Raw genomic sequence first — 27674 nt, 5'->3', positions numbered from 1 at the left:
CCACTATGTTGACGTTTGTATTGATGGCACAAAAACAAGGCTGGTAGCTTAGTATGAATCGATTCAGTGGCATAAAAACAGTTTCATTTAAGAAATTGTTAGTGAAGTAATAAAAACCACTAATTAAAAAAAAAAAAAAGGAGAGACAAGGTGTGGTGGCTCTTGGGTGTATTCCAGCATTTTGGGAGGCCAAGGCAGGAGGATCACTTGAGTCCAAGAGTTCAAAAGCAGCCTGGGCAACACAGAGAGACTCCCATCTCTATGAAAAATAAAAATCAGCCTGGCATGGTGGTATAAGCCTATAGTCCCAGCTTCTTGGGAGGCTGAGGCAGAAGGATCACTTGAGCCAGAGAGGTTGAGACTGTGTGAGCTATAATTACACCTCTGCACTCCAGCCTAGGCAACAGGATGAGACGCCAGCTCTAGAAAGACAAAAAAAAAAAAAAAAAAAAAGAAAAGAAAAGAAAAAGTAAGTTGGCCCATTTTAAAGAAGGGGCTAACTAAATGATTATCTTCTTTAAATTTATTTTTAATTGACAAAATTATATATACATATGATATTACAAGATTGTTTTGAAATATGTGTATATTGAAAAATGGTGAAATCAAGCGAATTAACAAAAGCATTGTCCCTCACGTATTTATTATTCTATTCTTGGTGAGAACACTTAAAATCCACTCTCTCAGCAGTTTTCAAGTATACAATACATTGTTATTTTTTTTTTATTGCATTTTAGGTTTTGGGGTACATGTGATGAACATGCAAGATTGTTGCATAGGTACACACATGGCAGTGTGCTTTGCTGCCTTCCGTCCCCTCACCTGTATCTGTCATTTCTCCCCATGCTATCTCTTCCCACCTCCCCACCCCCCCGCCCCTCCCCCATTTCCCCCCAACGGAGCCCAGTGTGTAGTGCTCCCCTCCCTGTGTCCATGTGTTCTCATTGTTCAACACCTGCCTATGAGCGAGAATATACGGTGTTTGATTTTCTGCTCTTGTGTCAGTTTGCTGAGAATGATGGTTTCCAGGTTCATCCATGTCCCTACAAAGGACGTGAACTCATCGTTTTTGATGGCTGCATAATATTCCATGGTGTATATGTACCACATTTTCCCTATCCAGTCTATCATCGTTGGGCATTTGGGTTGGTTCCAGGTCTTTGCTATTGTAAACAGTGCTGCAATGAACATTCGTGTGCACGTGTCCTTGTAGTAGAATGATTTATAATCCTTTGGATATATACCCAGTAATGGGATTGCTGGGTCAAATGGGATTTCTATTTTTAGGTCCTTGAGGAATCGCCACACTGTCTTCCACAATGGTTGAATTAATTTACATTCCCACCAACAGTGTAAAAGTGTTCCTATTTCTCCACATCCTCTCCAGCATCTGTTGTTTTCCGATTTTTTAATGATTGCCATTCTAACTGGTGTGAGATGGTATCTCAATGTGGTTTTGATTTGCATTTCTCTGATGAGGCAAAACCATTCAGGACATAGGTGTAGGCAAGGACTTCATGACCAAAACGCCAAAAGCAATGGCAACAAAAGCCAAAATAGACAAATGGGACCTAATCAAACTCCACAGCTTCTGCAAGGCAAAAGAAACAGTCAGTAGAGTGAATCGGCAACCAACAGAATGGGAAAAAATTTTTGCAGTCTACCCATCTGACAAGGGGCTGATATCCAGAATTTACAAAGAACTAAAGCAGATCTACAAGAAAAAAACAAACAAGCCCATTCAAAAATGGGCGAAGGATATGAACAGATACTTTACAAAAGAAGACATACAGGAGGCCAACAAACATATGAAAAAATACATTGTTATTAACTATAGTTCATTAAAAATTTTTCAAGAGGTCAGATAGGCTGTTTGTTACCGGAATGTAAATCAGAGATAGTTGTGGAATTTTTCCAACTACATTATTACAGTATTTCTGTTAAAAACGAATGTACTTTAATATGACACATATCTTTGTAAGAAATGTTAAATTAAGAATAGAAATAATATTGGTTGGGGGGCAGCTAGGCATGGTGGTTCAAGCCTGTAATACCATCTCTTTGGGAGGCCGAGGCAGGCGGAACACTAGGGGTCAGGAGTTTGAGACCAGCCTGGCCAATATGGTAAAACTGCTACTAAAAATACAAAAATTAGCCAGGCATGGTGGCATATGCCTGTTAATCCCAGCTACTCAGGAGACTGAGGCAGGAGAATCACTTGAACCTAGGAGGCAAAGGTTGCAGTGAGCCAAGGTCACGCTACTGCACTCCACCCTAGTTGAGAGAGCAAGACTCCATCTCAAGAAAAAAAAAAAAAAAGAGAGAGAGAGAGAGAGAGATTATACAGGGCATATAAGAGTCCACTCACATGAAAGGATATAGGACGAAGGGTCAAAACATGGTAGAAACAAAATAGTGTGTCTGGTAGGGCTGGCACAGAGAAAAGAGGATGCAAGGAAATAACGAAGAGGAGACGGAGAAGAAAACAGCCGGATTCTTCAGGAAAGAGGGAAAGGAAGCCAGGAGTCTGCTATGGAAGATGGAGTTAAGGAAGAACTAAAGCCATCTTGAAGTACCATGGAGTAGTAAAGGTGGTTGGAATTTGGACAAATTCCATGGGAAACACCATCAGCATTTGCTGGTGGAACAGTTGTATTCTGAAAAGAGATTTTATTTCATCAAGGGAATGGAATTTACTTTTAAATTTAGAAATATGTAGTTTCATTTTCCATATACATGAAATTATAGTACACATTAAGTAGAGTCTAAAATCTATATTCTAGCTAAGAACTGAGTGGTTGAACTTATCTTTCTTCTTTTTTTTTTTTTTTTTTTTTTTCAAAGAAACCCTGAGACACTGTTGATAAACCGTCTCATCACATTTGAAGTTCTGGATTTCTAGACTGGGGCTGAGTATTTACATTACCAGAAATTTGGTTAACTTCTGAGAGGCAAGCTCCAGGTGAGGCCAGAAGCTAGCTCCTAAGGGGACCAGGCATTCTGAGAATTGTAAAGTTTAGAAATTAAAATAACATTTTCCTCCAGGATATGATTGACAACTTCTCCTTTGGAAATCACTTATTAAAGCCGTTACTATCGGAAGTCATCCACAGAGCCTCTTTCAGAAAAGCAACAATATTTATAACTGCCAACTCATATTTGTCCAATGCTTACTGCCGGGGATAGTACTAAATGCTTTTGCATGGTTTCTATTATACAATATTTATAATAGTGCTTGTGATGAGATAGAGCTCCCTATTTTGCAAAGAAAAGTTATTTTCCAAGACAGAAAAGTTCGGTCTCACAGAGCAAAGCATAGAAGAGCATCTGATTCCAAAGCCCATCTCACTAATCGATACCTTGTAATGATGCCAGTGCCTACTGAGTCAATCTCACACAAGGGCGAGGTTCAGAAAATTTGTTGAATAGATTAGGTATTAGGAGAAAGTTCAACAGCCTTCAGCAAAACTTGCATGAGAAGGTACGGAAAAGGTAGCAAAGCTAGGAGGACCCAAGCTCCCTGTCTTTCTGCCTGATTCCCTTTACAACTATGCCTAGTACTTCCATGAGATACATTCTAATTAAATATTTCTCTTATCCAGCCCAGTCATTCATTGCTTCCAGCCTCTCCTAGGGTTCTGATAGTACACGATATAAAATTGTTGTTTCTCTCATATGTATCTGAGGGCCAAAGGTGAAGACACCACAGTTCCAGATGGGATATCTCTTTCCCCAAACTCTCACTTCATCTCTAGAAGAAGGAACAGCTAATCTTTTTCTGCCTAATGATGGAGATCATAAATAAGTGAGATTTACAGACAAATGAAAATATTTATTCTCACTATGGATGTTCATGCTCCAGTCTTGTCTCAGATCTGTTTTTATGGGGACTGTCAGATCTGTTTTCTCTCCTATTTAGCACACAAGGAAGCTGTTAGGGATGAGGCATATTGAGATTATTTCCAAAATATACATAGGCTATGCCCAGTTGTATAGCCAAGTTAGAATATTTTTATAATAACATGACTCTCATTTCAAACTCCATTTGTATGCCTTTCGTACAATATTATATGTACATAAACATTTTTAAAGACTGGGGGCAAGAGCGTATTAAAACTTTCTTGGTTTCCTTTTGGGGAAAGAATTTCCTAGTAACAGTGCCACCATAGTTACCATTGGTTGAACATTTGCTGTATCTTCTTAACAAATACCCTACCAAGTACCAGGCACAAGGAGTACAATAGAGAATTATATGGTTTAGCTCTGTGACCCCACCCAAATGTCATCTCTGAATTGCAATCCCCAGGCTCCCGACATGTCAAAGGAGGGAACTGGTGGGAGGTGATTGGCTCATTGGAGCAGTTTTCCCCATGCCGTTCTCTTGATAGTGAGAGAGTTTTCACAAGATCCAATGGTTACATGTTTGACAGTTCCTCCTTCACACACTCTGTCTCACCCACCGCCATATAAAACATGCCTACTTCTCCTTCTGCCATGATTTTAAGTTTCCTGAGGCATCCCCAGCCATGGAGAGCTGTGAGTCAATTAAATCTCTTTTCTTTGTAATTACCCAGTCTTGGGCAGTTCTTGACAGCAACGAAAAAATGGACTAATACAGAGAACAAAACAGAGTCCTGGCTCTGGTGACATCTTGGTCTTTCTAGATGCCTTATGTATTTATTTCAAAGCCTCACTGCACTCTTGTAAAGAGCATTCATTTCTTTGTTATAAGAAATGTTAAGTCTAGAGATTAAGTAGAGAGCCTGAGGCCATGTAACAAACAAGTGGCTGAACTGGATTGCAGCCCAGATCTGTGAGATTCAAAGAGAAAGACTTACCCAGCATGTCATGCTGTTACCTCCATAATTACCCTCCCCAAAGCACCAGATAAACGTCAGCCTTTGAGGAGCCAGCCATCTAAGGGAGGGCTGTTGCCCACAACATACTATAGGGAACCTACTGATGAGAAACGTAGTCGTTAGTACTTCAAGCCCCGACCAAGCTTACTACATTCACCAATTTCAATCTTCATCAAAGGCAGGGAAGAGCCTTCATTATTCCACCACCTTTCACCACTCCAGTTACCCACCCAAATCAAAGCAGTTCAGAACTTTGCAGGTTTATGGAAATTCCCCAAGGGAAGGGAGAAAAATCTTGAATCTCTGCCTTTGAATTTCACATGTGTTGGTAACCTCTTTCTGTCTTATCAGGGAAGATGAAACTGATCTCACTAGATATCATTTAACTATATTTGGAATAATTTCAAATCTAATCTAGGAAAAGATTGGTTTGTCAGATATAATCTAAATTAAGAAGGAAGACTTATTACATTCCAATTTGAACCAGCCATTCAATTAATACTTACTACCAACGAGGGTAGAGCCCATTAAAGATGAGCAGGACAGCCTTCAGGGACTTAATTTTCTCTAGACAGTTTTCCCGAATCTACAGTTCAAATGAAGATGAAAAAAAGAAAAAAAAATAAGAGAGCAGAACAGAGAATGTAATAACTTCTGTCTCTAGCTATTGGGGCTTAGTTTCCTCAACTGTAAAAGGAAGGGTTAATCTAAATGTCCCCTGCCAGCTCTAAGAGTTTACAGTTTTATGAACATTATTGCTTTGCTGATTATTACAGATTTCCTTTTCCAGCATCCCCAGATCTTTCTTTTTTCTCTAGATTTTTTTTTTCCTTTCCAAGTATTCAGGGATAAATAATGTCTTGGGAATTCAGATGGAGAGAATATCTCCTTTCAGATATCAGGATTAGTTTAGAATTTAGTTCAAATAAATATATTTTTATTCTAGTAGCATTTATCTTTTTTTCTTTGGGCCCCTGTATTACACATGCCAGTTGTAAGACAGTGAGCATATTATTCCTTTTGTTATGATTATTTTTGTACTTACTTTCTCCTGCCCAGGATCAGAATTATTTGAGGACAAGAGTTACATCTTATTCATTCTAACATTCTGCAGAGAGTCTTCCTAACAATTGTTTTACACGTGGAAGAAACAGTACATTGTGCTGAATTGAATTCAGAACATGAAAATATAATGCCAGAAAGATTTCTAACATTAAGGAATAGGAAATACCTTAAAATGTACTTGAAGTTCATCTAGCATTCTTTGGAACAGCATAGCAGTTACCAGGTCAGATTTTGACATGAGACTGACATGGGATCTAGTTGTTTTATGTTGTGTGATTTGGGACAAATTATTTGTCTATATAAATTGACTCACATTAAAAATGAGAATGAATATAGTACCTACACTAACGTTGTTTGAGGGTAAGATGATAATCCATGTAAAATGTTTAGCACGGAATCAGTCAAATCAAAACCACCCCTAAAGGCTAAGCATTTTAATTCTTCTTATTAAGAACATCTATGATACCTGAATTCTAAAGAGCATTGACTCTTTGGTCTTGCTTCACCTATGATAGTCTGTGTGTTGTTTTTAGCATCTAAGATCAGATCAGACTTGCGATCTATACCCCTGCATTTAAACCCACTGATGTGTTATTTTTGATGGCAGGGAATCACTTAGAAAGGGAGATGGATCTCTAAATGTCTACGAACAATGCTTTTAGGGGAAAGCAGGCTCAAGGGAAGGGGTGGTACTGGAGACTGTGTCAGCAATCCAACTGTAGTCTATGCCTGTTGGCCACACCAATAACACCACAGCAAGAGCTTTAGAGGAATTTTCATGTAATACTGATTTCCACATTATTCTTACATTGAGAGAAAACTTGGCCTGCTCCATTGACAGGTAATTTGGTCCCTTCTGCCTGATTTCTGAGAAAAAAAGTGAATGGTCATACTATTTATAAAGCTGTACATTCTATTTCTACTTCTTTAGTTTCGTTTCTAAAGAAAAAGAACATATTCTCAATGATTTCTAGATTCACAATATTTTCTCTGGTTTATTCAAATTCAGTTTGTGTTCTGCCTATCAGTTCTCACTTACCACATTCCACTGAGAAACAGTGACCTTGAAACATCGTTTATCTTTGATGTCTTCATTACCTAGCACACATAAAATTGAGGTTTGTTCTATTTCTGTTTGTAACATTGCTGCATAACAGGGTCAGATTTTTCAGATGCTAGATACAGGGCAGGGGGAGGAGGAAACACACCTTTTTTTAATAAAATAAAACAAAGATTTGAAAAAATGCTTATGATGCATTTATATGATATGCATCCATGCATTCAGAGCAAACTAGTTTTAACTTTCCTTGCCTGTAAAAGGGATAAAACAAAAACGTTCTCCTTTTGATGATAAAAGAAAACTCCTTTATCTCTAATCTTTGGCGATTTATCTTAAGATTTGCTTTCACTTTAACTTCAGGGCCAAAGATGAGACGATTACATTTTATGTAGCCTACTCAAGAATGAATGATTGAAACACAATTCAGCTCTAACACTCGGTGTGTATTCTTAGAAACAAGCGAAGGTACTCTCCTGGTCTCCTGAAAAAAAGTCTCCTTCCGACTTCTTCCTTCTTAAGTGGAGAACCATGCTTCATGGGCAGTGAAGTGTTGTGTTAGAGAAATTTCAATGGCCTCTTCTCAGTCTCAGAAATACACCTCCCTACCCCAGCTCATAACACTTCCATTCTATGTGGGATATGTGATCTGGTTTGGTTCTGATGGAGTCATTGCCTCAGCCAGCCTACATTTAAACATATGAAGGAGCCATATCTGTGCAGGAAACATGCTCATTTGTAGTGTTTGCTCATTTCTGTGGTGTAATTACTCCCTCTGTGTGGATTTCAAACTACCCACATGATGTCACTGAACACAGTAGCACACCCAGACTTAATATTTCCACCTTATAGATACGACCGACATGATTAACCTCAAGAGCACAGATAATAGTAAAATAGCTAGAAAGTAATGAGGTTTTAGTATAAATATTACCTTTGTTATTAACATAGTTTATATAAGTTGTACAACTTAATTTTTAATAATCAATGTGTTTGCTAACCACATTATTAATAATGCATTTATTATTAATAACAATGTGTTTGTCAAACACAGTTGTTACTGGCTTACAAAATTCCTAAAAATTTAACATGTAGTTTCATGAGCCAGTAAGAGCGAGGTCCAGCACACCACTGCTGTTCTAAGAAGACTTCTCAGATGCTCCAGCCTGGGTGAGTTGCCCCTGTATGTGGGTGTTCTGTCACACTTCTTACATTCTATAATAATTGTCTGATTTCTTGTCCAGCCCCTCTTGGGAGCAGGGACATGTCCAACTGGCATATCCCCAGCACTTACGTTTAGCCATAGTGACACTTGACAAATATTTGCTGAATCGTGGGTAGAAGGAATGGTAGAGCCCATCTGATGTAAATTACATGCTTACTTACATTCTGCAAAGTGAACTTACAGAACTGCTTTAAACCTTACAAGCAACGGGCTTATGAAATAATAATCATTTAGTCAGGCCAAGAGGATTAGGGTTTCTTTCCTCTCCACAGGCAAAAATTTGCCTTGTAAAGTTCCTTGTAACTCCTCCTTCCTCACCATTTGGGAGGAAATATCACAGTGTTCTGCTGCCTGAGAAAAGCAAATCCTTAAGGGGGGAAAAAAAATCTTCTCATGCAAATGAAAAGAATTTCTTTTATTGTAGAAAAGATTATAAGTATGCAATACATTGGACAGATACTCTGAAACCAAGCTGTGTGAGCATCAGGAGTAAATTTTTTAAACCTTAAAACTGACACAGTAGCTGGCTTTTAAAAATTGAGGCCAGTGAAAAATGGACAAAACTAAAACTGATGGCTTGATTTCGTTCAGTAGGACCCAAAATTCTCCTAACAGAATGCTGAACCCATCCAGGGATGTAGAGTTTGCCAGAGAACTTGGCCTGGGGACCATTGTAATCAATTTTTAAGGAAAGAAAAGCAAAATGAGAGGAAAGGGAAGAAAAGGGATGACTAGAGAAGAGAAGAGATTATTCTAAGATCTAAGGATGAGTAACTGTTTTGTTAGAAGGCAATCCATAAAGAAAATTGCCACATTATTTTTTTTAAGAAAAGCTGACATTAATTTTTGTCCTTCGTTTCAAGCTTGGTGAAACTCACGATTTCGTGCCTTGGGGTTGCTCTTCTAGAGGAATATTATGGTGGTGCTCTCTGTATTTCCTGCATTTGAATGTTGGCCTGCCTTGCTATGTTGGGGAAGTTCTCCTGGATAATATCCTGAAGAGTGTTTTCTAGCTTGGATTCATTCTCCTCGTCATCTTCTGATACACCAGTCAGGTGTAGATTAGGTCTTTTCACGTAATCCCATGTTTCTTGAAGGCTTTGTTCATTTCTTTTTCACTCTTTGCTCTCTTTTCTTGCCTTCTCATTTTATTTCATTGATTTAATCTTCAATCTCTGACATCCTTTCTTCTGCTTGATCTATTTGGCTATTGAAACTCGTGTATGCTTCATGAAGTTCCTGTGCTGTGTTTTTCAGCTCCATCAAGTCATTTATGTTCTTCTCTAAGCTAGTTATTCTAGTTAGCATTTCGTATAACCCTTTTTCAAGGTTTTTAGTTTCTTTGCATTGGGATAGAACATGTTCCTTTAACTCAGAGAAGTTATTACTCACCTTCTGAAGCCTGCTCTGTCAATTCATCAAATTTGTTCTCCGTCCTGCTTTGTTCCCTTGCTAGTGAGGAGTCATGAACTCATGGTGGGGGAGAGACGTTCTGGTTTTTGATGGTTTCAGTCTTCTTGCTGGTTTCTTCCCATCTCTTGGATTTACCTAGTTTTGATCTCAGGTAGCTTTCGTCTGCCTGCAGAGGTGCTACTTGGCTGCCACAGATTCAGTGGAGCTGCTGCATCTTTTATTTACTCAGGAAAATTAGATCAGCTTCTGTAATGGTGGCCTCCCTTCCCCCTGCCGAGCTCAATCGTTCCTGGTTGCTTTCTAACTGATGTTCTGGGTGCATAACTCTAAAGAGAGAGTTTTTTAGGCTGTTGGGCTTTGTGCGATGCAGGGCGGGGGCAGGGAGGTGGCGGTGGGTGGGGGGGACTGTCCTGCCTTTTGGGCTGTTTCCCTGCAGTTCAGTTTCCCTTCTTTCTGTGGGGCTGGTAGCTCCATCCCGCCAGCTTTTTGGCTTCCTCAGAGTCAGCCAGCGCTTCCGCCTAGATCTATGCTGACAGCCCCTGCACCAGCCAAAGTTGCTGCTCTGCCCTATTCATGCAGCTCACTGAGGCTTTTCACTCTGGTGAAGATCTCCTGTTCTGTGGGTTGTAGAGGGCTTAGGTGGAGCACTGCATCTGAAGTGAAGTCCTAGAGGGGGAGATCCCCTGGTCCTTTGGTTGGTTGCATGCACCTCCTGGGTGACGCAGTGCCCCACCTTGCCTCAACTTGCCCTATTTGGTTTATACCCACTGTCCAACCAGACCCACAAAATGAACCTGGTACCTCATTTGGAATTGTGGAGACCACTCGGCTTCTGTGTCTTTCGTGCTGGGAGCTGCTTTTGGAGTTGCCTCTTATTTGGCCACCTCAAAGGTAAACATACTAAGGGCAGCCAAGAGAAAGATTGGGTCACCCACAAAGGGAACACAGCACATCAGACTCACAGTGGCTCTCTCGGCAGAAACCCTACAAGCCAGAAGAGAGTGAGGGCCAGTGTTCGACATCCTTAAAGAAAGGAACTTTCAACCCAGAATTTCATATCCAGCCAAACTAAGATTCATAAGTGATGAAGAAATGAAATCCTTTATGGACAAGCAATTGCTGACACATTTTGCCACTACCAGACTTGCCCTACAAGAGCTCCTGAAGGAACCTCTAAACATAGAAAGGAAAAACCAGTACCAGCCATTGCAAAAAGAATTGAATGATAAAGACCAGTGATGGAATGAAGAAATTACACCAACCAAAGGGCAAAGTGATCATTCACACATAACAATATTAACATTAAATGTAAATGGACTAAATGCCCCAATCAAAAGACAAACACTGGCAAATTGGATAAAAAGCCAAGAACCATTGGTGTGCTGTATTCAGGAGACCCATCGCACATGCAAAGACACGCATAGATTCAAAATAAAGGGATGGAAGAAGATTTACCAAGCAAATGGAGAGCAACAAAAAAAGCAGGGGTGGCAATCCTAGTCTCTGATAAAATGGACTTTAAACCAACAAAAATCAAAAGAGACGAAGAAGGGCATGGTAAAAGGATCAATACAAGAAGAGCTAACTGTTCTAAATACATATACATCCAATACAGGAGCACCCAGATACATAAAGCAAGTCCTTGATGACCTACAAAGAGACTTAGACTCCCACACAATAATAATGGGAGACTTTAACACTCCACTCTCAATGTTAGACAGATCAACAAGACAGAAAATCAACAAGGAAATCCAGGACTCCAATGCAGATCTGGACCAAGCAAACTTAATAAACATTTATAGAACTCTTAACCCCAAATCCACAGAACATACATTCTTCTCAGCACCACAGCCCACTTACTCTAAAATCGATCACATAATTGGAAGTAAATCACTTCTCAGCAAATGCATAAGAATGGAAATCATAACAAACAGTCTCTCAGACCACAGGGCATCAAATTAGAACTCAAAATTAAGAAACTAACCCCAAATCACACAACTTCATGGGAAATGAACAACTGCTCCTCAATGTAGCCTGGATAAATGATGAAATGAAAGCAGAAGTAAAGACGTTCTTCAAAACCAATAAGAATGAAGATACAACATACCAAAATCTCTGGGACACATATAAAGCTGTGTCTATAGAGAAATTCCTAGCAACAAATGCCCACATGAGGAGCAAGGGAAGGTCTAAAATCGACACCCTCTCATCAAAATTGAAAGAGGGAGCAAAATCAAAAAAAACTCAAAAGCTGGCAGAAGACAAGAAATAACTAAGGTCAGAGCAGAACTGAAGGAGATAGAGATACAAAACACCCTTCAAAAAATCAACAAATCCAGGAGTTGGTTTTTTTGAAAAGATCAACAACATAGATAGACTACTAGTCAGACTAATAAAAAAGGAGAGAAGAATCAAATAGATACAATAAAAAACAATAAAGGAGACATCACCACCGACTCCACAGAAATACAAACTACCATCAGAGATTACTACAAACAACTATATGCACACAAACCAGTAAATCTGGAAGAAATGAATAAATTCCTGGACACTGGTGCTCTCCCAAGACTAAACCAGGAAGAAGTTGAATCTCCCAGTAGACCAATAAAAAAGGCTGAAATTGAGGCAGCAATTAATAGCCTACCAAGTAAAAAAAGCTCAGGTCCAGATGGGTTTACAGCCAAATTCTACCAGATGTACAAAGAGGAGCTGGTACCATTCCTTCTGAAACTATTCCAAACAATACAAAAAGAGGGAATCCTCCTCAACTCATTTTATAAGACCAACATCATCCTAATACCAAAACCGAGTAAAGATGCAACTAAAAAAGAAAACTTCAGGCCAATATCCATGATGAACAATGATGCAAAAATCTTCAATAAAATACCAGCAAACAGAATGCAACAGCAGATCAAAAAGCTTATTCATCATGATCAAATAGGCTTAATCTCGGTGATGCAAGACTGGTTCAACATACTCAAGTCTATAAATGTAATCCATCACATAAACAGAACCAAAGACGAAAACCCCATGATTATCTCAATAGAGGCAGAGAAGCTCTCTGACAAAATTCAACAGCTCTTTATGCTAAAAACTCTCAATAAACTAGGTATTGATGGTAAATATCACAAAATAAAAGCTATTTACAACAAACCCATAGCCAATATCATACTGAATGGGCAAAAACTGGAAGCATTCCCTTTGAAATCTGGCACAAGATAAGGATGCCCTCTCTCACTATTCCTATTCAATATAGTATTAGAAGTCCCAGCCACAGCAATCTGGCAAGAAAAAGAAATAAAGGGTATTAGGAAAAGAGGAAACCAAATTGTCTCTATTTGCAGATGACATGATTGTGTATTTAGAAGACCCCATTATCGCAGCCCAAAATCTTCTGAAACCGATAAGCAGCTTCAGCAAAGTCTCAGAATACAAAATCAATATGCAGAAATCACAAGCATTTCTGTACAGCAATAACAGACAGAGAGCCAAATCAGAAGTGAACTCCCATTCACAATTGCTACAAAGAGAATAAAATACCTAGGAATACAACTAACAAAGGATGTAAAGGGCCTCTTCAAGGAGAACTATAAACCACTGCTCAATGAATTAAGAGAGGACACAAACAGATGGAAAAACATTCCATGCTCATGGTTGGAAAGAATCAATATCCTGAAAATGGCCATACTGCCCAAAGTAATTTATAGATTCAACACCATCCCCATCAAGCTACCAATGACCTTCTTCACAGAACTGGAAAAAAAACCACTTCAAACTTTATATGGAACAAGAAGAGAGCCTGCATAGCTAAAATAATTCCAAGCAAAAAGAACAAAGCTGAAGGCATCATGCTACCTGACTTCAAACTATACTACAAGGCCACAATAATCAAACAGCATGGCACAGCTACCAAAACAGAGACATAAACCAGTGGAACAGAACAGAGGCCTCAGAAGCAACACCACACATCTACAATCATCTAATCTTTGACAAACCTCAAAAAAACAAGCAATGGGGAAAGGATTTCCTGTTTAATAAATGATGTTGGGAAAACTGGCTAGCAATGTGCAGAAAGCAGAAACTGGGCCCCTTCCTGACACCTTACACTAAAATTAACTCCAGATGGATTAAAGATCTAAACATAAGACCTAATACTATAAAAATCCTAGAAGAAAACCTAGGCAAAACCATTCAGGACATAGGCATAGGCAAGGACTTCATGGCTAAAACACCAAAAGCAATGGCAACAAAAGCCAAAATAGACAAATGGGATCTAATTAAACTCCAGAACTTCTGTACAACAAATGTAACAGTCATTAGTGTGAACCGGCAGCCAACAGAATGGAAAAAATTTTTGCAATCTACCCATCTGACAAAGGGCTAATATCCAGAATATACAAAGAACTAAAACAGATTTATAGAAAAAAAAAACAAACAAATCCATTCAAAAGTGGGTGAAGGATATGAACAGACACTTTACAAAAGAAGACAGTTATGAGACCAACAAACATGAAAAAATGCTCATCATCACTGGTCATTAGAGAAATGCAAATCAAAACCACATTGAGATACCATCTCATGCCAGTTAGAATAGCGATCATTAAAAAATCTGGAGAAAACAGATGCTGGAGAGGATGTGGAGTAATAGGAACACTTTTACACTGTTGGTGGGAGTGTAGATTAGTTCAACCATTGTGGAAGACAATGTGGCGATTCCTCAAGGACCTAGAAATAGAAATTCCATTTCACCCAGCAATCCCATTACTTGGGTATATACCCAAAGAATTATAAATTGCTCTGTCATAAAGACACATGCACACAAATGTTCACAGTGGCACTGTTTACAAGAGCAAAGACCTGGAACCAACCCAAATGTCCATCAATGATAAACTGGATAAAGAAAATGTGGCACATATACACCATGAAATACTACGCAGCCATTAAAAACGATGAGTTCGTGTCATTCATAGGAACATGGATGAATCTGGAAACCATCATTGTCAGCAAACTGACACAAGAACAGAAAACCAAACACCGCATGTTATCACTCATAGGTAGGTGTTGAACACTTAGAACACGTGGACACAGGGAGGGGAGCATCACACACTGCAGACAGTTGGGGGTGGCCTGGGGAGGTACAGCAGGGGATGGGGAGGGCAGGGAGGGATATCGAGGGGAAAAATAACAGATGTGGGTGATGGGGATGAAGGCAGCAAACCGCCTTGCCATGTGTGTACCTATGCAACAATCTTGCACGATCTGCACATGTACCCCAGAACCTAAAGTACAATTTTTAAAAAGCTGACATTTAAAATGCTTTTGTAGGGAATATAGTAATTTTATATCTAAAGAAAAAGTCATCATCAAGATGTTTTAAGTTTATATCCAGGAAAACACTTTTTAGGCTATTAAACAAATACTGTTAGAAATCCCCTTAAAGTGTGTGAAATGAGTTTCTAAGGTGCCAGTTATCATATGTAATGGTATAGGATAGTCCTTTTTGCTGCTACTTTTAATGAAATGTTTTTTTAAAATGTTTAAACTAAATCTGATTTGCTTACTAATGATACGTGAATGCTCCCAGGCACACACGTCTCAGTCACCACTTCCACTTTGAGAAAGATCCTAGCTCTGTGCTTAACCTAGATGATCATTGACAGGGTTAGGATACAACTGCTGCAATGTACAGGTGCCACTGTTCATCATTTTCACCGATTGGTGATACCAAAGAGGGTGGCTCTGTAAAGAGCCCAAGTTGTCTGCCACTTTGCAGTAAGCAATGGCCATTGCCTGAGCTCTGAGCCCAGCTATCTCCAGCACCCACAGCTATGACAGCTCTCCCATGGGCCAATCAGGAAGCCAATCTAACTGTTTTGTATGCAAGGTCCTCTGCTTCCTAACTGACTTATCAAGGTCACTGAGTAGCTATTATCAAGTGATCAAGAAACAGTATTGTGAGTCTAGTTGTTACTTTAAATAAAGTTGTCCATTTGGCTTTGCTTTAATTTAGCCCAGTAAATGTAGTCAAGGAAATATCAAATAATTTGTTTTACATGGATACGTGATTCATCCCTTCAGTCTGAGGAAGAAGTGTTCAACCTTGATTTTGAAGAGATAATCAATTATTTGAGATAATACATATAAAATACATAGCACAGTGAGATGTCTGTCCTATCAGACACTTGGCAAGTGTTCATTGTCTTTCCTTTCCTCTCTTTTCTTTCTCATTACAAAAATCTACATGCTAATTGCCTTTAATAAATGTTTGCAAAAGGAGAAGATTATTACTAAAAATTTTATTTCTTCATAACCTTTCATTCCCAGTTTCTTAAAACATATACCATGTCCTGGGAACTCCTAAAGATACTGGGATACACTAATGAATGAAATGTATGAAACCCTATTCATCATAGAGCTTAATTTATTCATGTGTAATTCTGCATAATCCTTAGATTTGATTTGTTACCCATTATTGTTCTATTTAATTACAGATTATTTATTTAAAATAAGATACTGTTATACTTCATGTTTTCAGTATTTTTTTATGCATATATCATTCTATCTTCCCAACAGCTTTGAGAATTGGAGAAAACATTATTACCCCAAGGTCACACAAGCATTAGGAGAAAGACTAATATTAACACTCCAAACTTTTAGAGTTGTGTTTGTGACCTTTTGCAATGATCTGAATGTATGTGTCCCTCCAAATTTCATATACTGAAATCCTAAATTCTCAGGTAATAGTGTTTGGAGGTGGAGGCTTTGGGAGGTAACTAAGACATTTGGGTGAAGCCCTCATGAGTGGGAATTGTGCCCTTTCAGAAGAGGCCTGCAGGAGCTTATTAGTCCTCACCAGACATCAGATCTGTTGGCACCTTGATCTTGGACTTCACAGCCTCTTTAACTGTGAGAAATTAATTTGTGTTGTTTATAAATTGCCTAGTGTAAGGCATTCTGTTATGGTCTCCAGAATGCACTGATACACCTATTGGTTACTCCACAGCCATCTCTTGTGAAAACAATGGCTTCACCTGGACAAATGTATGGTGTCCATGCTAATGGAGATACAGCTTCTATTTACTTGAGTGTGAATGGAATAGATTTGAATTTCCTAAGAAGTAATCTAATAGTTCGTTCATTGATACTGTAATATAAATTAGAATCTAATAGATAAATAAAACATTGCTTACCCTCAAAGCATCAAATCTAATTAAATCTAGGTAACACTGTTACCTATATTTAATATAACAGATTAGAGTTCTGTATGCAAATTTCAATATTTGCCTGTATGAGAATAGCAGTGCATTTCCCCCACTAAAAAAAACCTACTGAGTAGAAAAGTGACAAGACAGAATTTTTTAAGAATACAGGAGCTGAGACAGAATTTACCTGCAGCCACTGCTTCTCAAGTTGCCAGTAATGGCTTTTTTAAATGTATAATCAAGTTGCAAAAGACAATACAGAAGATAAAGAAGATGAAGAGATATAGGTGTAAAGCTACATGTGCCTCTGAAATAGTGGACACCTTAGTTTATTTTCAGAGAAATGTGTTAAGATGCCCTAACTTTTTTTTTTTTTTTTGAGACAGAGTTTCGCTCTTGTTACCCAGGCTGGAGTGCAATGGCGCAATCTCGGCTCATCGCAACCTCCGCCTCCTGGGTTCAGGTAATTCTCCTGCCTCAGCCTCCTGAGAAGCTGGGATTACAGGCACGTGCCACCATGCCCAGCTAATGTTTTGTATTTTTAGTAGAGACGGAGTTTCACTATGTTGACCAGGATGGTCTCGATCTCTCGACCTCGTGATCCGCCCGCCTCGGCCTCCCAAAGTGCTGGGATTACAGGCTTGAGCCACCGCGCCCGGCCGCCCTAACATTTTTAAAGGAAAAATACTTGTATTTAGAAACCTAAGACACAGCACTTAAACCTGTTATCACCGCACCTCCTTCTTCTCCCCACCCCTCCAAAATTATAAAATGTCTCTCCTTTCTTCCCTTCCTATTCTACTGTCAGCTTCTTTAATCTCAGAATACCAACAGACTTCTGAGACATTATCTTAGTAATCCTTTTAAAAGAAAGGATTCATGAGCCAGATGTCTTTCTAAAATCCACAGGTTTTGCAAGTCAGCTAGGTGGAAGGAGAATTCCTTTGTACATCTGTAGCATCTGTCTACATTGGGACTTCCAAATACTTTCCCGAATTATCTAATTATCGCTTTCAATATCCCTTGGAGAGAAGCAGGCAGGGGTCGGAAGGTGGTAATACTGATTCTATTTCTTAAAGGGGTAAGGCTAATGATTTGTACCGCAAAAAGTTGGCTTAGCCTGCAGGGATAACCTCTAGAAACTTCTGTTCTGTTGTAAAAAGAAGCCCTTTAGTGTCTTAAAATAACATTCTTATCTAAAATTAAAGGCAGAGGAAGGTGGAACAGCTTCACAAATACCTCTAAGTAAATGCAGTTCTATCTGAAGCATGCCTCTCCTTGGCAGGTTATGACAACCTTCACGGTATATCTCAGGGTGTGTTCTTTGGAACACCAGTCTTATAAGAAAAAGGAACCACAATCAAATAGTTTGGGGAAACACTACCAATGTCATCCTCCCTTTCAATGAGTCTGAACACATGTTAGCATGATGAAACCCTTGTAAAGGTACCTAATTTAACTTTTATAGATGGCATCTATTATTTATGTAACAGCCGTTTGCCCTTGAAAATAATACTTTGTGGAAAACATTTAAAACGCATCATTAGCAGGGTGTGGTTGACATGCACCTGTGGTCCCAGCTACTCAGGAGGCTGAGGCAGGAGGATGGTCTGAGCCCAGGAGGTTGAGGCTGCAGTGTGTGGTGTTTGTGTCATTGCATTCCAGTCTGGGCAACAGCGTGTGACCTTGTCTGTAACAAAACATTGAAAGATTTTTAAAAGGTAAAAAAAGAAAGAAACATCAGCCCAGACATTTTTCCTTTATATATTCTTATCTAGACAGCAAAACTTCTGGAAAATACAGATTATGGTATGATATAATTAACTAATTATCAGGCACATACTTTTCTAGACACATGGCTCTGTTTTTCTGCCTTACATATTGTATTTTATCATCATAGTGTGTCTGTGTGGTACATAATATTGTTATTCCCATTTGAGAGAGCAGGAAACTGAGGCTCAGAGAGGACCTGTAAATGCTGGCATTGCAATAGGCTGTCCTCAGCCCCATCCATCTGCCCACCTATGTATACTTGCCCTTGGTAAATGCAATCAAGTTTAAATACCATCTTTAAGCTGATGATCCAAATCTACATCTGCAGCCATAACCAGTTGATCTACTGACTCTCATTGAACCTACAGCCCTTTCTATCACATTATTATTTCTCAATTGTTTTTTTCCTTATTCAAAATGTAAAATGTTGGGACACTCAAACCACCAAGGAAAAGGCTCACTGGCCTTTTATACTGACCTAGCCATGGCCCTCATGAGCCACGAATCTGTGCCTAACTCAACTGCTGCTAGAGCAAACTCAGAAAATTGAGATGGTCGAAATTTTCTGCCTACAAATGTCCTTTGTCACCTACCCCATGAACCCCATATTTTAAAAATCTTTTTTTTCAAGCTAACAGATTGCTTGCTGTCTTAGTCTGCTCAGGCTGCTACAACAAAATGCCATAAACTGGCTGGCTTATAAATAACAGAAATTTATTTCTCACAATTCTGGAAGCTGGCAGTCTAAGATCGAGGCTTCAGCAGATTTGATGTCTGGGGAGGATCTGCATGGCATTTTATAGACGATGGCACCTTCCCACTGTGTTCTCACATGAGACAAGGGTGCCCTCTGGATCCTTTGTTGTGGTGGTTGTTGTTTTAATAAGGGCACTAATCCTATTCGCGAGGGTGGAGTCTAACCACCTCCCAAAGGACCTACCTCCTAATTCCATCACATTGGTGATTAGATTTTGACTTATGAATTATTGAAGGACACAGATATTCAGGCTATAGCACATGTATTGAACATCAAATTATTAATTTTCACTTTGTAAGACTTCTAAGTTAAATGATGGATATATGTTAAGGTATAGTCTCAGTATGAGACGAATACAGCGGGTTTTTAAAATCATTCCTAAGCAAAAACAAGGCAACTACTGCGAAGTATTCCTTTGGAAACCATTCTCATTAGGTTTTGTAAAATTCTGAAAAATAGCTCTCAATCCCTAGGCTTGGAGCTTCCACACTAAAGGCTTTCTCTTACGGCACTTCTGTTTTTCTAGGAGTATGTATGATAGGATCTCCTTTTAGGGGCTTTCAGGATGTGAGGCTGTTGCGACAGATTGTCCTATAGGTCTCCACCTGATTAGGTGGCCAGGTGTCGTTATACAAAGTAATTATAAGTCAGTGTTTTCCTCAGTTTGGTCACAGACACAATGATTTCTGCATGGAAGCTATCTTCAGCATCCAAACCTGACCTAAATAACAGAAAGCTACTAGAGTATATTAACTAACCTCTGTTCTGTAATAATTAAAACCCTCCAAAAAAAAAAAATCCAAGCAAATGTTAAGTTTTTCCATTCCGATGAAATATCTCCCTAGAACACTAATATTCTTTCAGGGCATTCATGTTTCTTCGCTTTAACTTAACCCAGTGAGCCAGATTTTTCCCAAAGGGTGAATCAGAAAGGTCTGTTAACTCTTTCAGTACCTGGCTTAATGAAATCTCAGCAAGGCCATTAGTATTGTTTTGCCTTAGGCTTTACATTTTTTAAAAGTCAGCTGTCACTTTCAGAGCAATCCAGAATAGCACTCTCAACCATTCCCTGGAGCTCTGGAAATGTTAATGCCCTCCATCAGCAGCGACCTTGCCAGGGGGAAGTGATTTAGGCACTAGGGAGAAAAGGGCCACTATCTTTATCACACCGGTTTACACCATCAGCTTCAGAAATTGTGTGAGAGAAAAATAATCAATAGTGTGTTAAGACCAATCTCGAGGAATGCCAAGACGAAGCACCACCTCTCTGCAAAATGCTGAGTTGAAGGAGAACTTTTGAATACAACGAAAGAAAAATTAGCTGTAGTGGTAAAACAAAATGAATTGTGTCTCAAGACAGAATTTGTCATTGTGAATGGCACTCAAGAGCTCTCTGTGTACTTCAGTGGAATCACATAATAGGCATGGTGAAAAATGCTTATTTTAGAGTTAACACAGAATGAAATAACAAAACTGGAACAACTGCATTGCAAATATACTACATGCGAGTTAAGGATTGGCTCACGTAAATAACCCCAAAAAGTTGACTGAAGGAAAAGCATCTAGGATAAAAATCATCTGCTATGGAGAAATGAAAGAAATAGAATAAAGTCAAACTTAATCAAAATTTTCTGAAAATGTTACTGCATTTTCTGTAATTTCAGTAAAAGTATTATCTCTCAACAACCAGCACAGGGTATAAAGCTTCTAAAAACAGCAAAGGAAGTGTCTCCACACCACCCTGAGTGAAATCACTGTGGAAAAAGAATTGGCAGCTCAATCCCTAAGATCATTACAATAAAATGTTTGATTTCCCATAGCAATCTTAATTGTGACATGAACAGCTGTCAACAACAAAATTAGAGGAAGCTATCATTATATGGATTTCATCCACATTTGCTTGTCCTATTTCTACACCACTGCTCAAGAGAGTGTTTTTAAAGAATTCTTCCAGTAGAGATTTTCATCACTCAAAGGGGAGTCACTGAAATTATTTGGCCTTATATGCTATACAATGAAATACATTTGCCATGATAACGGGAATCCCAAACGGATGTTTATAGAATACCAAATTCAAGTATGTAAAAGTGAGATACAATTCACTTAATCCTGAAATTATCCTGTGGAGTAACTATTCCAATCTCTATTTTGAATTCAGTTGATTTCCATTATTTTAGTTATGTTCTATAGAGTCACTGCAAACATTGACTTAGCAAATACTGAACAGTTGCAGCAATGAGAAATACAGGTTTAGGCTCCTGCAAGCCACTGGCCACAGCAGTTTCATCAACCAATCAATACGTAACCTTGTTTTATGTGTGTTTCTGTGAAAAGACACATTATTTAATCTATATTGTTGATTCATTAACATTGAACCCATAGCACTATAATTTGGGCTTGAATGAAGTTTATCTAACATACACATTTTTGCCATACGACACATGACACATGTTGTGGATAGGAACGCTTGACAGTACTTCAGCCCAATGCTTGGGGACAATGTTAAACATTGAAAAGTAAAGAATCAACAAGAAAAAGCACAAAAATGTGAAAAACATTGTACTACATAGATCACAAAGAGAACACTTTTTTTACAATCTGAGAGCTGAAATAAGAGAGTGTGTCTTCTCCAGCCTCAGCTGGGAACATGACTCAAATTTTTTGGCAATGTGTCTTTATGTCCATGAGAGTGCTGTGAATATTAATTCTGGGGTTAAAAATAAATTTCGGTGAGTAAGCAAATTTGCAAATAATAAGGATTGACGGTGTATGCTGAAACTGTGAGTCAGGGCATATAGTTGGTCACTCTGTATCTGTCTGGGTAATTCTTTCTGTTCTATTGGTGGTTATAGTTGTTTACTTTTCAAAATTAGAGTTTACTGTAGGTAAAAGCTTCATGAGAAATGTGGACACCATTGCGTTGCACACTTCTGCCTCATGAATTTAGGAGAGAACTCATTGTATAACTTTCTTTACTTTTCAATGTTTCTTCCAGGTCTTTCAGGGATGTGGTCAGCCCAAACCTGCTCCAGCTCTCAGATCTGCCCGCTCAGCTCCTGAAAATTTTAATACACGTTTCAGGCCCTACAATCCTGAGGAAAGACCAACAACTGCTGCAGGCACAAGCTTGGACCGGCTGGTGAGTGTCCTCAGATTGATAACCAGGGCGGGTGCTTTGTGTTACCAAAGTCATTCTTTGAAACTCCCAGGAGATTCTGAAAAAGTGGGTTATAAAAGTCATCTCGTTCTTACATCTGCTTCTATTCTTAATTCAAATATTGAAAAGTAATGGGCCTTTCTTTTGGGTCATGAATTGGATTATTTAAGAAATCTATTAATTCATTAAGAAACTATTAATGCATGTGTGCAGCGACCAAATTTTCGACTTCATATTTCTCATGAAATATTAATTTGAAAACTAAGTGGCCAGTTCTTCCAGAGACATAATTGCAATAGCACATTTCCTACTCAGCTTTTTTAGTTGTTTTCTGAAACTGGTTATTTATTCAATTATGATATAATGCAACTTCATTATGACTTTTTCTTATTTGCAAAGTTTTCTGTTTGAAAGACCTTGCCAGGAAACCCCAAATCAATGTTACTACCATTTTTTTCTTTTGTATGTGTCTTTAAAAAGTTGGGATCCTTAGAAGCAGTCTCTTTGAGCTATTTAGATGTGTGTCAGGGGACTCAATGATATCCATCATCAAAGCAATTTATAATACTCAGAGAATACAACCATAAACATAGTAAATATAATTTTTAAATGTGTTTTAAAGACCAAATTTTGCTACAAAAAATAAAAGCTCATAATTTCAAAGAAATACTGCATGAATATTTTAAATTCAATTTCTTCCATTTATAGTACTATAAACACTTTATATACCTGCAATTGTTAGTGCTGTTAATGTTGCTTTGCCAATTATCTTGATGTAAAATTAACAGATAAAATTCTTAATGTCATAAAGCACTTGAACCACATCTGACCATGTCATATAAACTCTTCTCAAAGATTGCCAGTTATGAAAATACTTTTATTAGTCACTGTTATAAATGACTTTATGATTTTAGTTAATATTCTTCTATAGTATAGAACTCATAAGATTAAATTGGTTGAATTTGGCTTTGAAATAAGTACATTATCAGCATTTCTCTCTATAAAAATCAAATGTGCTTACAACCTAAAGGCTTGTCCACGAAGTATCACAATAAAGGGGTAACTGGAGTTATTAACTGCTAAATTATGTTATAAATTCATTACCATTTATTAGCAAATAAAACCTACTCTCTAGTGTAGATATTTGGAGTTGCTGCAACCTTCTACTTTACCTTGCTTATATCTATTCTTTTTTTTTTCTTGAGACAGGGTTTTACTTTGTTGCCCAGGCTGGAGTGCAGTGGCATGATCATGGCTCACTGCAACCTTGATCTGCTGGGCTCAAGTGATCCTCCCACCTCAGCCTCCTGAGTAGCTGAGACTATAGGCATACACTACCATGCCCGGCTTTTAATTTTTTTGTAGAGACATGGTTTTGCCACGTTACCCAGGCTGGTCTCGAACTCCTGAGCTCAAGCAATTCACCTGCTTTGGCCTCCCAAAGTGCTGGGATTACAGGTGTGAGCCACCACACCTACCAATTTCTATCTGTTCTCTATTGCAGTTTCAGGAAAAGTTTAAAAATAGTCACCGTTTTTCTTTTAAACAACCAGTTAGATTCCACCAAATAACTAGTCAGCTGTTTTAAAAGAAATGATGGTTTTCATTAGATTCCATTGTTTAAGTTTTATTTTACAAATTGCATTGTATATCAAGATCTTTCTAACCAGAAGCATACATGCTGAGTATGGATTTGATTCCTTTTTCCCCATTTTCACTGGCTCTTAACTTAGTTATTGGAACAATCCAGTCTTTTCCTAATTTTTGTAGAATTTAATTTTAGAACAGGCGTACAATGTGAGATGAGTAAGTTCTAAAGATCCGAGGTACAATTTTGTGCCTGCAGATAACAATACTGTATTGTTCACTTAAAAAAAAATCTGTGCTGTTTCACAGCACCAGAATACTTAGATTTTGCCTGTATCTATTCCATAGTCTTGAAATATACAAGAACATTGTCAAGAATACACAAAATGGAAACAACTCATTAAAATATTTACATGAAAAAAAAATCTGTTAAGGGGGTAGATGTCATGTTAAGTGTCCTTACCACAATAAAATAAAACAAGATTTAAAAGAGCTGGGGTACATTACACACTTAGTTAAAATTGCATTGAATTTGAACATTCTAATGATATGTATGGCAACAATTAATTTTTTTCCCTTTGAAACAGAGAAGCAGTCTTCTCTCTTCTTCAGGAGAAACACCCTTAAACAGGGGAAGTAGAGCAAAAAAAATATGTTTCTAAAGACAATATTTTTTCAGCTTAGGATAAACTAAATAAAGCATCAACACTTTGAGAATTTTATCTGATGTTTAAAATCTGATGGACATGAAAATTGAGATTTGAACCTTTTATAAAGGAACTTCATTGGTAAACTTCAAAATGCTCTAGATATAAAGATCTCGAGTGTACACAGTAGCAAACAGAATGAAAACCTTTTGCAGCCCTCAAAAATATATTTTATCAATCTTTTTCTGGAAATTATTGATAATGGTTAATCATATGATCACAAGTAAAAGCCAAGGACCAGACTCCATGCATAGGTATTTAAATCAATAAGCCAGTTTTATTCTAAAACATTCTAAGACAGCATGTAGCATTTACTTCATTTAAAGGTGTGGCTTCAGGCTCTGTAAGTGAAAATTGCAGTTTTGTTGATTTTTTATTACATTAAATTCTAATCCCTTCTCAAATGGTAAGAATTAGTGATATGCACAGCCAGCCATAAGCCCACTTTGCTCAGCTTCTGAGAGTAAGGCACTGTTTCCACATCAAACAGACCTATACCAAGGTTATTCTTGAGAGACATGAGCTAGGCCCAAAGCGAATAACAGAGTCTCAGCAGCCATTGGCTCCCCTGAGGCTTTCTTCCTTTGGGGATTCCAATATAGCTCAGAACAGTGGAAAGTTGGGGCGGTTATCCTTGGCCAGACTGTGGTACAACAGTCAAACATGCTCATCTTCAAGAAGCATGCACTGCCAAACTATCCAGATGGGTCTGTCATCCATTACAGCCTATTTAGGCTGTTTATAAACAACGCTCATATTACCTACTCCTGTTTTAATTTTCCCCGGAAAAGACGTTTCCTGAATATTTATAAGAAGCATGTGTCTAAGAAAAGGAGGATAATTGGAAAAGATTTCCCTTCATTTCTTGAAGTGTTTCAGCAGAAAAATGCTTCAAAGGACAATATCAAAACACTCCTCCAATCACCCCCCACTTTTGCCAAAATGAAAATAACTAGAAAGCATAAGGCACTTGGAGAGTTATTTCTTAGTGCCATTGAAATTAGTACCTGTGGCAGTAACGTTGGGATCTGTAGGTAAATTTTCTTATATCAGTTATTCTAAAGCCATTTTCTAACATTTGAATGGGTAATTATGGGATTTGTTTTAAAAATAAAACTCCTAATCCCAAACTGAGTAAACTGCTCCTAAACCTTATATAAAATAATTGAAAACAAAACTCTCTCTTAAAAAAAAAAAACACCAATTTCATCATTTAATGTCTTATTCTATTTATAAGGAAGTTAGAAATTCTTTTGTATCACTGGGGAACATTTCCATTTGCTCCTTTAAAGTTATATGGGCATAAGAAAGAGTTTAAGTAGTCAGTAGCTTTCAGACAGACTACCCTAAAATGATTTTTGTTATCCAAGAATAAGTGAATGTATTTTTATAAATTCAGCTGCTGACAGAAAGCCAACTCATCTGAGAATATTGCAGTCCCTACCATCAACATCCATGATTTGTTGAGGATACAAATGTTATCAACTGCGGTAATTCAGTTAAGAGAGTCATCGTACCATTATGTTGCTTTCTTGTCACCAACAAATTCCGCTTCGTAGCCCCTCTGTCCCAGCTGATATTTAATGACTTTCAATCAAACAGACCAGAGATTATTGCTTGTGCTCAGGAAGAGACTGGTTCTGTTCCTTTATTCTTAAATGTATACTCTGCAAATTCTCTTCAATAATTTGATGTGAAACTATAATTTTTTTAAAAGACAATTCCAATTCACTGGAAATGTCAAGTATAAAAATAAATCAGCACAAAATAGCTTGATTTTTAAGATCTGAGCATGGAAAGGTATTTCAAATTAGCCTCCGTAAAAGGCAATTAGTTGTTCAGCTCAGAAAATTAGAGCACAGCGTGTTCTGTGGCTGGCAGACATACTTGGGCAGGGAGTGTCAGTTACTTTATTCCAGCTGATTCATTAGAGTAAAAATGCACTGTGCATGGTGTATCTTAGAGAAATAGATTTGATAAAAGTAAAGTTTTTTTTAAAGGCAGATTTGCACGTTAACTCAACAAGTGGGTGATGATTTGGACCCATAAATCTCCAGTAAGTATTCAACACTGTCCTGTGAATATGGATTTCTCAAATATCCTACTGGTCATTCTGAGGGAATTTGGGGTGGGGAGTGGGTGAAATGCCAACTTACAAAGCTAAACTTTGTGCCTGTGCTATGCTATTATGTATAGAATAATCTCTTTTCTTTTTCCTTTAAATTTGTTTTCCTCTTGCTTCCCAGAGGACTGTGTGGCGGACTATGCAGCATAGTGTAAGCACTGGTCTTATTCTTCCTCTCATCCCCATTTATCTTTGTACAGTCATTCAGGAGAGTCCCTGAGAAATTCCCCCCACTGCCCGTTTCCTAATGATCTGGAATGGATTGAATACTGCACATGGCCAACTTGTTCAGTGGTTTCCTCTCTGCTTGCGATTTATGGTTAACAACCTTTTCATATTCTTTTCCAATGGCCAAGTTTTCAATCCGATCTTGGTGTAAGACGAGCTCATCGAATGGCTGATTTAAATTCTGTCCCAATGTTCAGACGATGTGTAGTCTGCCTGGAAAACTAGCTCTTTCCTGTTAGAATATATTGGCCTGTAACAACAATAGGCCAATATATTCTAACAAACCAACATCAGCCCTCATGCATAAGGTGGTAATGTTTCCATTCGCTGAGACATAGAAAATTTAAGGGATTAAAAAATAGGTTGTTTGCTTTTCTTTTTCTACTTGAGTTTCCTGATACCTTTCAGAGCATTCAGAGCATTTAGAGAGGGAGCACTGGATATGTTTTACTTGAAAGCTTACCCTCAATACAGGGCTGAGGATAAGAATGCTCAGGTTATCTCACTTGACTGGATTAA

At 38.1% G+C, this 27674-nt stretch overlaps 1 protein-coding gene across 3 annotated transcripts in view; it reads left to right on the top strand.

Moving 5' to 3' along the window:
* The window catches only part of GPC6 (glypican 6), a 1167663-nt gene that overhangs the window by 1050256 nt on the left and 89733 nt on the right, over nt 1-27674 (top strand). For 2 of the 3 annotated variants that reach the window (XM_074387544.1, XM_003928197.3), the window contains one exon: nt 22347-22490. In XM_074387544.1, the coding sequence (XP_074243645.1) occupies nt 22347-22490 (144 nt within the window). Of the gene's footprint in view, nt 1-22346; nt 22491-27048; nt 27079-27674 lie in introns of all 3 variants that reach the window. The other variant, XM_074387545.1, reaches the window with a different exon arrangement.

Source organism: Saimiri boliviensis, chromosome 16, assembly GCF_048565385.1.
Source record: "Saimiri boliviensis isolate mSaiBol1 chromosome 16, mSaiBol1.pri, whole genome shotgun sequence".
Classification (NCBI taxonomy): domain Eukaryota; kingdom Metazoa; phylum Chordata; class Mammalia; order Primates; family Cebidae; genus Saimiri; species Saimiri boliviensis.
The sequence above is the reverse complement of the archived record's forward strand: the minus strand, read 5'-3'. Positions and strand labels throughout refer to the sequence as shown.